General features: G+C 37.6%; 1 protein-coding gene across 1 annotated transcript; it reads right to left on the reverse strand.

The window, feature by feature from the left end:
* Positions 1-1,689: 1,689 nt before the first annotated feature.
* On the reverse strand, positions 1,690-3,296 carry LOC122641703 (protein LIGHT-DEPENDENT SHORT HYPOCOTYLS 3-like). The gene is made up of 2 exons (XM_043834989.1): positions 2,795-3,296; positions 1,690-2,666 (listed from the first exon to the last, which is right to left on the reverse strand). The coding sequence occupies exon 2, from the start codon at positions 2,632-2,634 to the stop codon at positions 2,065-2,067; it is 570 nt and encodes a 189-aa protein (XP_043690924.1). The 5' UTR covers positions 2,635-2,666; positions 2,795-3,296; the 3' UTR covers positions 1,690-2,064.
* Between the last annotated feature and the right edge of the window lie 11,638 nt (positions 3,297-14,934).

Genomic DNA, 14,934 nt, shown 5'->3' on the forward strand with positions numbered 1-14,934 from the left:
AATTATTCACTTACCTTTAATTAGTGACCATTGATGTCTTTTAAATGGAATCTTTATCTTATTGGCTCATGCAATAGTATTCTTGGATTTCATGGAACAAAGAAGAATATCCTTCCATTAATTTTGGATCTCCTATTGTAAAGTTTCCTTCCTAAAAGTTCGAGTTGTTAGGTGAAGGGGCTCTCAGGTGTATAAGGGGCTTGTAGGCTTGTTAGTAGCCAATGTGGGACTAATCTCCAAACACCTCTCTCTCTCTCTCTCTCTCTTGCTCGCTCCTCATATTGATAATATTCTAAAGGAAGGGAGATACTTTCATGGATTAAATTCATTAGGTAATGTTGTACTATATTAGCTATTGAGACTGTAAATTGAAGCATCAGGATTCTCACTTTCTCCTCCCTCTACATCCCTAGTAGATAGCTAAAAGGCCTTCAGTTTTCATCTCTCAGAGCAAAAGATTTGAAATTTTCCAATCAAAACAAACATAATTACCAATTGAAAGTTGAAACATTACAAGTTAGTTGATAACCTCCAATCAGTCATGTTCATGTTTGTTGTACTCTCTCTCTCTTTCTCTCTCTCTAAGCAAGTGACATTATAGGGAATAAACTTTTTATCAAGCTTAGTGATAGGGTTTTCATAAAAAAAAAATTCTTAATGATAGTTTTGTTGGGACTCGGGTAGAGCTTGCCCTTAAAAAATAATCATTAAAGAGAGAATGGCCAATGGGTTTTCACACCCTGACTCTGTCAGAACCTTGGCTCTAATATCACTTGTTGAGATTCGATTTAAGATTATTACTTCCACCTTTCGCATGGATCCCCAACAAGTTTTAGATTCAACCCACTAGAATCAAGTAAACCTGTCAAGTTACTCACATGGCATTGGACTTTCTTCTAAACCCCACATACACACAACTCAACATAAACACAAGATACTAATAAATTCACGTGAAGGATGAGAGTTTCCATCTTCGAGTATATAGAAGACTGAGCAATTTACATCCTTCAAGCTTAAGGACAAATAAATAATCAAATATTCTTAAATGGAAAACCCATGCAATATCAACCAATTATAAACAATTACTGTTCACCAGCTTAGTTAGGTTGTCGGCCAAATTGATTAGGAAATTACTATTTTCAAATCTCAATAAACAGATTTGTTCTCCTTAACCCAACTACTTATTTTTAATTTTATTTTATTTCTCAAGCTATAGTTTATATGATGGGAAAGAATGAGATCAGATTTTTGTCTTTTTTCCCAAAATAGATCCAAATAGATTGCCTTCCTTAGAAGCTTAAACTTGATTTATCTGGTTCTTGGGGTTCATGTAAGTGTTAATTACTAAGAAGAAGTAAGAACATGGTAAGTCTCACATGACCACCAAGGGAATTAAAGAGAGATAAGAAAATTGGCAAAAGCAAATAAGCTAAGTTGGAGAGCAATAAATGTAGGAGACAAGGATAAGTCTTTTCCAAGAAATATGGGGCAAGAAGGATACTACAATGTCTGCCATTTTCAGCAATTCCTTCTCTTTCCAATGAAATCTGAAATGACCAACCACAAAGTCCACAACAACCAAACAGCTTGATAGGAAACAGCTCTATATGTAGTACTAGATTAAGAATCCAATATAGAGAAGTGAATATGCTTTACCCATTAAAATTCAGAAAAGAGAGAGAGACATTATACATTTATAATGAGTAGAAAATCTATTACTTGGGAGATATACTAGTTTTCAAGTACAAAGCTAAGAGCAACTTTGGATGCTCAATCACATAGAAGATAAGAGAAATAGTACACTCACTACTACACTTCTACTACTACTACCACAACAACAACAACATCAATAACAACAATAACAACAACAACAACAACTACTACTACTACAGCAATCTCTGATACTAACGGATACTATATAGACTTAATAAGGTTACCTAATTGAAATGAAAGATAATGCAAGGTACCCATATTGCAAAAGTAACAATCACAACTTGGTAGGTCTAAAAATTGCAGAATTCAATCTCCTTCACCACATATCATCACATCAATGAAATTTTCAGATTATGAACTTCCTGGTGGAGGTGGTAATTGGGGGATTTGTTGTGGTGGCGGGCGCTTTCGCTTCTTTTTCTCATAACTAATCCCCCTTGCTTTGGCCTGCAACTCACGAACTTCCCTTAAATAAAGCCTAACAGCTCGGGCACCGAAGGGATTTGCTTCCGGTTTCCCACCGTGTTCTTCAAAGGCAGCACGGAGACGACCGATGAGTGCATCGAGACTTCCCCAAGCTTGCCGGAGAGGACATGGACAAGGAGCAGGTGGGTTAGGATGACCAAAGAAAGGGCAGATTTGGGTATGGACTTTGGTTTTGCCGAATTGGTCGAGGTATCGGAGGAATTCAAGGACATGAGCACCACTGCACCGGGAGAGGGAGAGTGGAGGTCTATGGTTTCTTAGGTATTGGCCAAAGGTGTTCCAATCTCGACGTTTCTGGTTTTCATATCGGCTTGGGGAGACTGAAGGTGAGGAAGAGGTGGAAGAGGAAGAGATTGCAGCCAAACTGTTTGTTGTGTTGTTACTGTTGGTGTTCTCTGAGTTGGAGCTCTCTGCTGTTGCTGGAATTGCATCCATGGAAGTCTTGATGGTGCCCTAATTCTTGAGTCCTGCAGAAGAAGAAATATATGTTTGTGTGTTGTTGATCATAATAAAGAAACAAAGATCAAGAGAGAGAGAGAGAGAGAGAGAGAGAGAGAGAGAGAGAGATGAGAGATGAGGAAAGAGGAAGACAAACCAGATGAAGCAGCAGTTGAAGAGAGATCACACAAACACTTTGTTCTACTCTTTGTAGCTGACAGCCAAGGATGAGTGTTTTTTTGCAGATTTGTGTCTTTTGATAAAGACTGTAACCTTCAGAGAGCAAATTGGATTACTGGGTTCTACCTTTACATGGTATCGATTTGGGTATGAGAGAGAGAGAGAGAGAGAGAGAGAGAGAGAGAGAGAGAGAGGTGAGGGAGGAAAATTGTGATGATGAGATTAATACAGAAGAAGAAAGAAAGGATTTGAAACTTCTCTTTTCTTCTTTGGGGTTGGCTTTGTTTGAGCAATACTAGAAACCTTGAAAGGCTGTGATGTTGGACTTTTGTTCTCTGAGAATTGGATAGAGAGATTATCTTTCCGAAAAAGGGGAAGGAACTGAAACTATTTTTTCAAGATGAATGCAGTGTCTTTTATTAGAGAGAGAGAGAGAGAGAGAGAGAGATTGCTTTGTGGTAAGTGGTGGGAACCTGTTCTGGACTGGTTAGGGCTTTTGTGGGTTTGGAAAGAGGTTGACAGGAGGTTAAGATGATGGAGCCAGTAAAAAAGTTAGTAGGGTGAGAGGGGGTGAAAAAAAGAAATACAAGAGAATAACATCATTTTGTTTCTTTACCCCCTCTTTCTTTAATGAATGACAATACCTTCCTTTAGTGACTTGTACCAATGCACCTTTTCTTTTCTCTCCTTTACTTGTTTTTCCTTTACCTCCCATTTACTTATATCTTTGGGTAATAACTTCCCAAATTTGTTCCCATTTCATGATTTTAATTTGCATTAATTATATATATTCTTAGAACAAACATCAAACAAAATAAGAACAAGACCCAAAAAAAGAGAAAGATGACACAGAGATGTAATGTGATTCAAACATCAATATGATGTACTATGTTTACGGGCGAAGGTGAAGATGTTTCACTATGTAAATCGGAGAAAGTTACAATGGAGATCTCTCAAGAACACCCAAATAGCAGTGTTGTTGTTCTCTCCTAGAAACCCTAAATCGAAAACCCCAAATCTCACTCATTCTACTATAGAGCGGGTAAAGAATATAATTACTTCTCCATCAGATCGGGTCAGGTCGAACCGTACCATCACATATCTTAGAAAAAATTCCATTCGAATTGCCACCAAAAAAGTTAGAGCGGGTCATTTTTCAAAATGGGTACAAGAATTCGAGACATACATAACACTATATAATATTAAAAATATAAACTCCAATGCCATTCTAGCTTAACTAATCAAAGACACTAAAATTTCTAATATAATTAAAGCCATACATATATTGCTCCAATTGACTCATGTTCTTGAATGACCCCAAAGAAAAAATTGTTTGAATGCTCCCAACTACCACAGCATATGTGGGGCATGGAAATGTTGGTATCTAAGATAAATGAAGTAACCCATTTGCTTGGCAGCTAGCATCAGTAGCAATTTGTATATATATGCATACCTATAGTACATTATAGGCAATCAATGGGACATGTTTCTCTCCATTAGGAGTATAAGATTTCTGATTCAGAAGAAAAGTTGTGTATAAAAGGCTTAAAAGCAAACTTGTACATATTTAAGTCATAATAAGATAAAGTATTATATAATTTATTCTAAAGCCACAGATGATTTATATTACTACTCCACTCTCTTATTGGTTCCAAGGATAATAGGATATATATCCAACTCATTGGCTTTCATTGTTTGCTCCAAACACTACAACTGAAACACAATCTCTCTCTCTCTCTCTCTCTCTCTCTCTCTCTTACATTGGGAACTTGTCGGATAGGGTTTTCAGATGAAGGGTGTAATTGCTTGAAAAAGTAGGCAAGGTAGTTTCAACCTTAAAGCCTATAATAATGTTTCGTTTTATATTAAACATGGGCAGACATCTCATTCCCTCTCTTTGACAAAGACTTCATTGAATTAGCTAGGGACTGTAAGATGAGGAACTCAAAATTAAAACTTAAAAACTTTTTATTCTCATGGGCAGGGATTGCTAGGTAACTGGAATGGGATGGAATTTCCATGTCCAGTCAATGGGGACACGGAAGGTGACACCGCATGAGGGGTAGTGAGTCATGGAGGAGAGAGAGAGAGATGTTGAGGGTACGATGTCTTGTATTCCATCACTTGGTTTGTGGATTGATTCCAAAGGGCTGTTGGCCATAGGCCTAACCCTAAATTGGTCTCATCCCTAAATTACCCTAAATCCAAGTGAAGAATGAAAAGGAATAATGTATCAGTCCTTTTTCAAATAACTAATTAAGGATCATTCCTTTTTCCATCGCTTGGTTTGTGGGTTCACGTTTTTTCTACACAAACTGGTATCAAAGCCAAGATTTTGGCAGAGTGAGGGCATAGCAACCCAACGTGCTTCCGAGGATGAAGTTGGAGAAGATCTCAGTTGTTCCCGCATGAAAAGGGAGATTGTTAAGATTATACGTGAAAGACAAAAGTATAATCCCACATCGGATGTGAGTTTTAGCCTGATGTGAACGCTTATACTTACTTGGGCACCCTCTCCTTAACGGCTAACTTTTAAGGATGAATTCTACCCAAATCCTTATCAGTAGTAACTCGTCGAAGATTCCATTAAATAATAGTACCAAGCTTCATCAAGGCCATGGATTACCCAAAAGAGAATTTGCCAATGCCAACTTTTTTTTATTTATATTGATCAATCATATCTAATAGTTCATCATTGGTCTAATACCTAGTGTTATATATATATATATATATATAGTTCATACTAATACTTTCTCACCATTCTAAAAAGGGAAATAAGGGTTTGTTCCTAATTTTGACTGATCAAGGAATAGTTCATCTTCCCAAATCAGGAACTGTGGGGGCTCGTTCTTTTAAATTTCCTTTCCTTTTAATTTCCTTAATAAAAGCAAAGGACAGTACTTCAGATATATGGTAGTATAGTTTTTTCATCCTTTCAAATGTTAGAGAAATTCTTGTTATATATTGGATTCAATATATTTTCTCACAACTATTTGGAAATTGAGAAAAAAAAAATTTCTCCAACATCAATTTCGAAATTGTGAACATGAGTTTTGCTCGATTTGGTAAAAAAAAAAACAGTTTAGTAATCAGATTAAGTAGTTTTTACTGTATAGTACCACAGAAGCACTCAAATGAGAGATTTTCCATTGGTTGATTGTGTTCTTCTCCAATAAAGAGGAATCTTTGTAAGTATATTTAATTAATACATTTTAATTTTGTAACCACTAATGAGTTATTTTATTAACTGCCACGTGCCATCCACATGAAAACTGATGTGTGGCACAAGCCCTAACCTCACCGTACGTACCTTAAAATTAATTTCTCAATTATTAATCCAACTTATAATTATAAGTTGGGGGGAGAGATAGGCAAAGGCACATTGCCCGTGTGCAGTAAGTTAGCGGGCGATACCAATGGGAGCGTAACTGCGTAAACAGGGGTGGCAACAATCGAGAATTTTTTTTTAGGGCTATATGGGTATTTTAGTAAATTTTACGTACAGGGTTTAGTTATAAATTTGTAGAGATGTGACGACGAGTAGTTGTAACCCAATTCTCCATTGATAGTGAAGCACATCTCATCTCACGTAGCCATTTTAGGTTCACATTGCTCTACATAGGGGGTCATTTCAAAAAGAGGAAGAGAGATAGATAGACACAACATGCAAGTTCACGTTTTTCTACATGATGGGTCATTTCAAAAAGGGGAAGAGATACCACTTGTTTGGACGGATACACAACTATGAGCAAGAACCCAAGCAAACAATCACAAACAACGCAAGAAATTTATTGTAGTTCGACAAGAATGTTTACATCCACCCGTAAGAATTAAAGGTTTTCCACTAAATCTGGAAAAAAAAAACAAAAAACCTCTATATCACTCTCCACCTCACAAAATGATCCCCTTTTACTTGTGGTTAAATTTTTTGTTCTTCACAAAGATAATATATAGGGAAGCCAAAAAATTCCTAATCCCCAAACAATTACAAATGTACACCATATGGATCCAAAATCAATTTTTTTGGGTAATGATATGGATCCAAAACCTGACTCAATTACAAATACAGACCCAAATACAATTGTGTGGACAATTATAAAATACAAGACATATCCAAACACGACAAGATAAACAGAGCAAGCGCTAACTTACCGTATACAAGCGGTGTGCTCAAGGCAAGCCTGTTGATTCCGATCGAGGCTGACCGATTCCCGCTTGATTCCTGCTTGATTCCTGCTGATTCCGAGATGGTTCGACTCAGAATTGATGGAGACCGATCCCGTGGTATATATCTAGTTCCAAGCTAGATTAAAAACCTTAATTAGATAATTAGGGAATGCCATGGCTATATACTTCCATGTTTGGTAGTATTGTCTATGATATATACATAATAGGGGAATAGCAGAAAAGGTTTTAATTAATATATAATTAATCTAAATGTATTAATTGTATTAAGATATTAAAAAACAATTATGGTTACTTTTATATAGTTTTTTTTTTTTTTGGGAGTAAAGCAAAGTCTCATCTCAACAAAATCACCTGAAATAAACCAAAAGCAAAAGGGGTTATCTTCACATTGACTAAAGGAGAAAGTTTTTAGTCGCTCAAGTCGGAGAAAGAAACTCTTCATCTACCATGTAAAAAAAAAAAACCCTTATGAAGAGATTCCCCTAGACCAATTCAAAGGACAGATGTTGTGGTTTAATATATTCTCTCTTCACTTTGGGTGAAAGGAGATGGTGTTCGATCAAATGTGTAAAACAAAAATATTGACCGTCGCATTTCTAGTCATTTCTATCTTTTCAGGGGGTGTGGCGGTCATTACGCGTGTCGCCCCTATGTCTAGACGCAGGATCGGCGTGCATGACCAGATGGAATTCTTTCTCTCAACAACAATATCCAATGTCCAATTACGTACAAATGCATATTCTTGTTCTAGCTCTCTCTTCAATACTCTGTCCTGATGCAGGTCCTCGGCCGGCATGAGTAAAATCAGCTAATGTGACATGAGCTATGGCCTCCTCTGATGTTCTGAAACTTTTTTTTTTTTACTGTACTAGCTCCAAGAAATCACATATTTATAAGAGTTACAAATTAGTTGAATAGTGGAAATTTTTTAGAAGGTAGAGTCTGAATGGCACCTCTATAGATGTATTTGAAATTTGATATTTTCTTTTCATTATCTTTTGTCTTATTCTCAAATGGTTTTTAAGATAAGAATATAAAAGGGTTTTCAAAAAATAAGTTGAAAGTGTAGATATATCATTATGTGTCGTTGTAATGCATATTTTTAGTGCACATATGAAATGATACTATTTCTCTTATTGAAGAAAATTTATGTGTCATACCAAACGGACAAAAAAGTATAGTCACAAATTATTTAACACGTGAGGAGTGTCAATAAGAAAATCCTTTTTTAAAGATATGTCTCTTTTGAATTTTATAATTTCATTTTCTATTAAAAGTTTAGGGACAGGGTTTCCTACAAGGACAATGAAACAAAGAATCTGCAAACTACAACCAATGGAAGGGTTGAAAAATGGTATCATTTATATGGATCTTACATGGGACCCACATGGTTAGAAAAGGAGAGAGAAATATCAATGTGGATCTCACTGTTTATTATGGCAACTATTCGTCATGTAAGGGTTGTTTGGTCATTTCAACCAATCTTTTGTATCCATCCCATGTTATATGTATGACCGTACATCATGCACAGTCGTACATTTAACCTTTTGTCATAAAGTATTTTGTACAAGGACAATACTGTAACAATCTTTTCCCAATAGTTTAATTAATAGACAAAATTTTTAAAAAAAAATTCTGAACCATATATTTTCCTTTAATTGGCATTTCTATCACAAGTTTAAATCACTTGTAGTACCAGCAGGAAAAAGAGAAAAAGAATGACTTGCTATACAATTCTGATAGAATGCTGATAAGCAATTGGCAGAACAATTAATGTATCATGTACCCCTTATTTCAACAAAATGTTTGCTCAGCTAAATGAATCTGGTAATCCCTATAAAAATAGAAAAAGATAAACTAGAGAAATATAAAACACAAAAAAAAAAAGAACTCGTCATTTAGAGCTTAACACCTTCTTTTGATTGCTCCTTGTCTAATCTTGAAATTTTTCTTTAGGTCTAGGGAGAAAAAGGATTTTCAAAATTAATTTAAAAATAATTTATCATTATGTCATATCGATAATTGTCATTGTCTTATACATTTATTAAGTACACATGTGAAATTATAGGATATACTTACATTGGAAAAAAAATGTACCATACTAAAAAGGCAAAAAAAATAAGAGTACAAATTATTCGACACCTTATAAGGGGGTGTCAATAAGAAAACAAACCCCTATAACAAATATTGATTTTTATTTTTTATTTTAACAAAATGGAGGCCTTACTAACATTATATATTTTGTCAAAAAGCTCTACTTTTTGCTAAATTGCAAGAGTTGGATAGGACTTACGCACGTTCATGTGATAGAAGACCTACCTAGCAACTAGAGGTGCAACCTTTTGGGATTGGTGTGTGTGGTTTGTGTGATTACACTTTTATAAAAAATAAATAACAATACAAAAAAAAACCTAGAGGTGCAAGTTTGGCCTTGTCGGCCCTAACCTGCCCGAAGCCTGAACAAGGCCTGGGCTGAGATACCCTGGCCTTGAGGACAGGTCATGGCTAGGAATTTCTGGCCCTGAGTTAGGGTCGGGCCAGGTCAAGGTTGAGGCTTTGAGTAGAGTCCGGCCCAGCCCAACCCGACCTTGTCTTCTTCTTCTTCCCTTCCTATTCTTTCGTCGTCTTCTTCTTCTTCTTCTTCTCCCTAGCCTGGTCTAGCCCAACCCATGCATCTCCCTTCCCCCTCCCTATGGTTAGGGCCAATCAGGGTCAGCCCCACCCAGCCCTAAAAGCCGGGTCAGGTTAGATTTTTCCAGCCCTATGTTAGGGTTGGGCTGGGCCTAGGCCCACCTAAGGGGACTCAAGGTTGGGTTGGGGTTTTAAATAACCCGGCTCAACCGAACCCTATTGTAGCCCTACTAGCAACCATCTTGTAGATCGAATTTCAGCTAGGAATAGAGAGACACATAGAGGTTAAAAATGGAATCTAATTTTTCTTAAAATTACATATGTGATCTTTGTATTTTCATTTTCCTTAATTGTGAGTTAAGAGACTTGACAAGTGGAATGGTTATACTGTCCTCTATAACATGGATCCACTTACATTTGCTATCTAAGCAAGGCATGACATGACAATTATGGGTAGGCTCATTTTCTAGCCTATTTTATGGAGGAGGAAAAATGAGAAACAAGAGGCTCAAATCCAAGAACTAAGAATTGGGTTTTAACACTCCACACCCCTACTCACTGTGCTAAGCAGTGGTCCTTTTGCAGATCAACCAGTCTTAGAATTAGGTGCTCCAACTCAACCATGGAGTCTCATTATATTTGATTTTCCCCGTGTATCTTCCACAACCAGTTTATACTTTCAACCTTCAACTTTCTTACCTTGAGAAAGAACCAACTTTGCCTGAATTTTTATAAGTATAAACAGGAGACAAAGGCCGGGCCTATCTAGCTATTCGTCAATTTTTTGTATGGTATGGTTGCTCTATTGCGACTTAGTGATCATGGGTTCAAATCGGGAAATCCTCTCTACACTAAGTGAGAGTAAGGCTGCATACATATGTTCCTCGCCAGACCCTATAGTGGTGGGATACTCGTGCTCTGGGTACACCCTTTTTACTTATAAAATTATGAATACGAATCAAAGAAACTCCACCATGTAAGTTCTTTGGGGGGGGGTTAATTTGTCATGGACCAAGAAATAAAGGAAAAAGAATGTTGTCTGATTGCATTCCCCTATGCTCACACACAAGGGGATGAAATGGCCACCATGTCCCTTGTTAGGTACTTGACCAATACATCAAAAGCTCTGAAGCTGATGGAACGCGTTAAATCAAGCCCTTTAACCTATCCCATATTAGGCTGGCCCAATCTAGTGCCCATACACTATAGTGAGCCCCATTATGCACATAACAGACCACCATGCTTTCGCATCCATCGTCCTCGGCGGCTCTCACTCTAGGTAGCTTTCACTCTGGCGGTAGGTAGCCCTTTCCAAGCGGCTTCACTCTGCTCCAAGGTTTTTGCCTGGCGGCAGGTAGCCCTTTCTTGACGGCTTTCACTCTACTCCAGGTAGCCCTTCTCCTAGGTAGCCCTTTCCATGACTCAAACCCTTGACCTGGTGCCCAACTCTGATACCAAATGTTAGGTACTTGACCAATACACCAAAAGCTCCGAAGCTGATGGAACGCGCTAAATCAAGCCCTTTAACCTATCCCATACTAGGCTGGCCCAATCTAGTGCCCATACACTATAGTGGGCCTCATTAGGCACATAACATCCCTCCTGTTGGATGCCCCTGCATGTCCCCCTCATTGGCCCCCATGCTAGTGTAGGGGACACGTGACCAGGCAACATTCTTCTTCCCAAGAAATAAACTGGCAGAATTTTAGCTTTAGACCACTGGATCCAAACAAAGGTTTAGGGTTCCAATAATTAACTAGTTGTCATGTGTTTTAGGCTTAGAGAAAGAGGACCTCCATCAAAAGGCAACTATATGTATTGAAAAAATCACAGCTCGATTGGATGGTTTTTCAAAAGGGTCCAACTATTGGTTCAAGATGATTTCTGGTCCAATCAGTATTCTCAATTATGCTCAACCAAAAATTAGTCCTTGTTTTATTATCAAAGACAAGTGAGAAGCTATAACTAAGGCCCATAGAACTAAACAAGTTTCACCACAGCTACTATAAATTAAGGAAAATCCGTATTCGATTTGCGTTCGTATCCTTTTAGGGGAATCCGAATCCATCCGAAAACTAATCGGATACGAATATGATAATCCCCCTATCTGATCGATTATTATCCTATTCATTTAGTAATCCGATGGTAATAAATGTCTAAAATATATCTTTGTGTCCGTCTATCCGGTTAAGTTACCTTATTGGATTTTGTTTTCTTATTTTTATAATTTTATAAGTTAAGATAATGTGATTATTTTTCTAGATTTTCTATGGGTTTATATATATTGTTTTATACACTATGATACATGGAATCACATATCTATTAAAATAAATACAAGATAAAATCAAAAGTAAAAAACGTAAGAAAATCAAAGACTAAGAAGAGTAGATGAAAGGGTAGTCCCTGGGCACTCCTTGGAGAGGAGCCAAATCCTTTTATTTGTTACTCAATTTCTTTTCTTTTCTTTTTCTTGATGCAACCTTATCCGAGCCCAGGTCTGGGCCCGACCCATAGGCTATTACGAGGGAGGGGGCTGTCACAAGACATGTGTGACAAGAGGTTCGAACCCAAGACCTGTTGGGACCCTACATTCAACAAGTAGGGTATAATTCGGACTACGCTAACCATCAGTCCGTTTCCATTTTAGTTGTCGAATTATCAAAACATGTACCACACTACTCATAACAACAGGAGGACTTGTTTCGGAATGTTATATCCCTAATAACAAATTTTAAGGAAAAATATTCCCATGTTATAGTGTGGAGATACTTTATCATGTCCTCTTACATCCACACCATGTGGGCTTACATTGATACTCTCTCTCCTCTTGATTGTGTGGACCCTTTGTTGGCAAAATAATTCCTAGCCCTATGATTTATATGGCTTGTGAGATTCCCCTCACATTGTCGGCATGAGAAACTCTTTCCCAAGACTTAAATAGCAACATAAAAACATGGTTGAAACATAGCTAGAAAATCAAGTTTTTTTATTCGACTCACCTTTTTTGGAAACATGGTGACTTGGGTGAGTCTAAAGTCAAATCTAGTCAAGGCAAGTCATTTTTTCTTACTTTTTTTTAATACCTTCGTTGTTCTCCTTGTTCTCCTTTTCTATTGATGGAGTGAGACTATGATTGCTTGTGAGAAGGGAAAAAAGAAAGGGGGGGGGGGGGAAGCGGGGGTGGGTTTGGAGCAAATATTGAGGACAATAAAAAACAAAATTCTTGGGTTTTGTTTAGTTGTAGATCAAACTTATGGTTTAATAGTATATGGTCTAATAAAAAAAACTCGGCGAGTTTCCAATTACTCGGACAAAAACACCAAGTCAATGAAAACTCGAACTGACTCGAACCTTGTATGGTCATTTCTTAAACCTGGGCAAGTCTTCATGACTCTTGATCGTGTTTCATTTTGGGGAATTACTTTTAGCGGCGGTTTTTTACTGCCGCATAAACTTTAACCAGTTCATTTGTTAGTCAAAATACTATGTTATTTGTGAAATGTTTACTTCAACCCACTTATTTGTTAATTAAAATCCTAGGCAAAAGTTTTCATGCATGGCAGTGCATGTGCACGACCTGCATTAAATGTAGTCAAATCGGCATATCTGACATAAATGCCAATCTAAAATGACATAGAAGCCCCTGCACCCCCTTGTTTGATGGAATTAATGGGAGAATCTCCCATGTACGACCTGTCATTTGTGGTGGTTTTAAAAAATTGTCGATATGTATTATATTTGGTGACGGTTTTAAAAACCCGTTGTGAAATGTTTAAACCCACTTATTTTTTAATAAACATACTATATTATTTGCGGCGGTTTTAAAAAACCTCAATTATATATTGTATAGGAAAGAGAACGCCACCCGATCGTCCAACGCACGCTACCCCTCCGCAAGGACGCACAAAATGATCGCCAAACCCCCATACCACCGAAAATGACCAGGGGTGCAGCAATCATTTCACACGCCCTTGTGTCAGGGCGCAGGGGCAGTGTGCCTATCACGAACGGGTGGCGTTCTGTTAAGATCTCTATCTCTTTCTCTCTTTCTTCATTCCCTCACAATGGGGCTTTCCTAGTAGACAATCTCCATGCGGAAAAGAGTCCAAGATCATCCATGCCCAAGCAATATCAACCGAGACCACCAATCACTTGGAGAAAGAACAGCATATAAAGACTGTTACGCTAAATACACAAAACAGGCTAATCCATACTCATTTGAGCGCCCCCTTGGATGCCCTTTCACTTCTCATAAGTGCCCTTACCGTGATAATCTCTCTTCCGACCACCATATTCCCCAGTGGATTTGCTATCAAAAGAGAACAAGATACAATGGTTAAAAACACTTGGACTAGAGACTAATCACTTGGATAAATGGACTTAAAAGTAGTAGTTCCAGGCTTGCTCTGCTTTAGGACCCAACCAAACGGACCCCAACGCATGCATGGGAACCAATGGGGGTGCACGGAAGCATCAACAGGTGGGTTTCCGCATTTCATGGAGGTGGGACAGTCATTTTGCCCCATCTTGTGTCTGGATGCAGAGGCCACACTCCCACAGATAGTCCTTTTCCCTTAAATGTAATAACTGACACTCCTACCCTGACCACCCAAAATGAGAAAATGAATGCAGGAATTTGTGATTGATTGTATGGCTTAGGGTTTATATCAGATCATTGGCTACCGAACATTTGTCTTCATTTATGACAATTAAGTATGACAGGCTGGAATGAATAGAACAGAATTGCTACTTCTACAGGATTCAAGTAATAAACAATTTTCTTTTTTTTTTTGCCATTCTTGAAGGCCCATTGAAGCATAATAAATAAATGGACCAAGTTCCCCTTCACCCACACAGTGAAGAAAGAACGAATATCTTAACCCACGATATTTGACCTTTGATTGGGACTGTCGAAGGATATTTTTGACTTTATACAATAGGAGACGGGAGTTAATGATGAAACTCACCTACCCAAGAGTCCAATCATAAGATCATATCATGGTGGATGAAGAGATTCTCCCTTCATCCATCTTGAGCAAAGAAAAACTTTCTGCATAAATGAAAAAAGCTGGTGTATTTCCAAAATGCTTTCTCCCACCCATGTATTGGCTTGTCATACTTAGAAATTTGATAGAGGTGATGATAATGACCTAACAAACAAAAACCTTTTGAAAAGCAAAGAAATCATTCAAGATGGACAACACTCACCATTCATAGATTTTGATACCCCACAAAGCTAGATTTTGTCAAAAGATGTACCTATGCTCAATATGTTATTATGCATTGAAAATCTCAAAC

Source organism: Telopea speciosissima, chromosome 10 (assembly GCF_018873765.1).
Source record: "Telopea speciosissima isolate NSW1024214 ecotype Mountain lineage chromosome 10, Tspe_v1, whole genome shotgun sequence".
In the NCBI taxonomy this organism is placed as follows: Eukaryota; Viridiplantae; Streptophyta; class Magnoliopsida; order Proteales; family Proteaceae; genus Telopea; species Telopea speciosissima.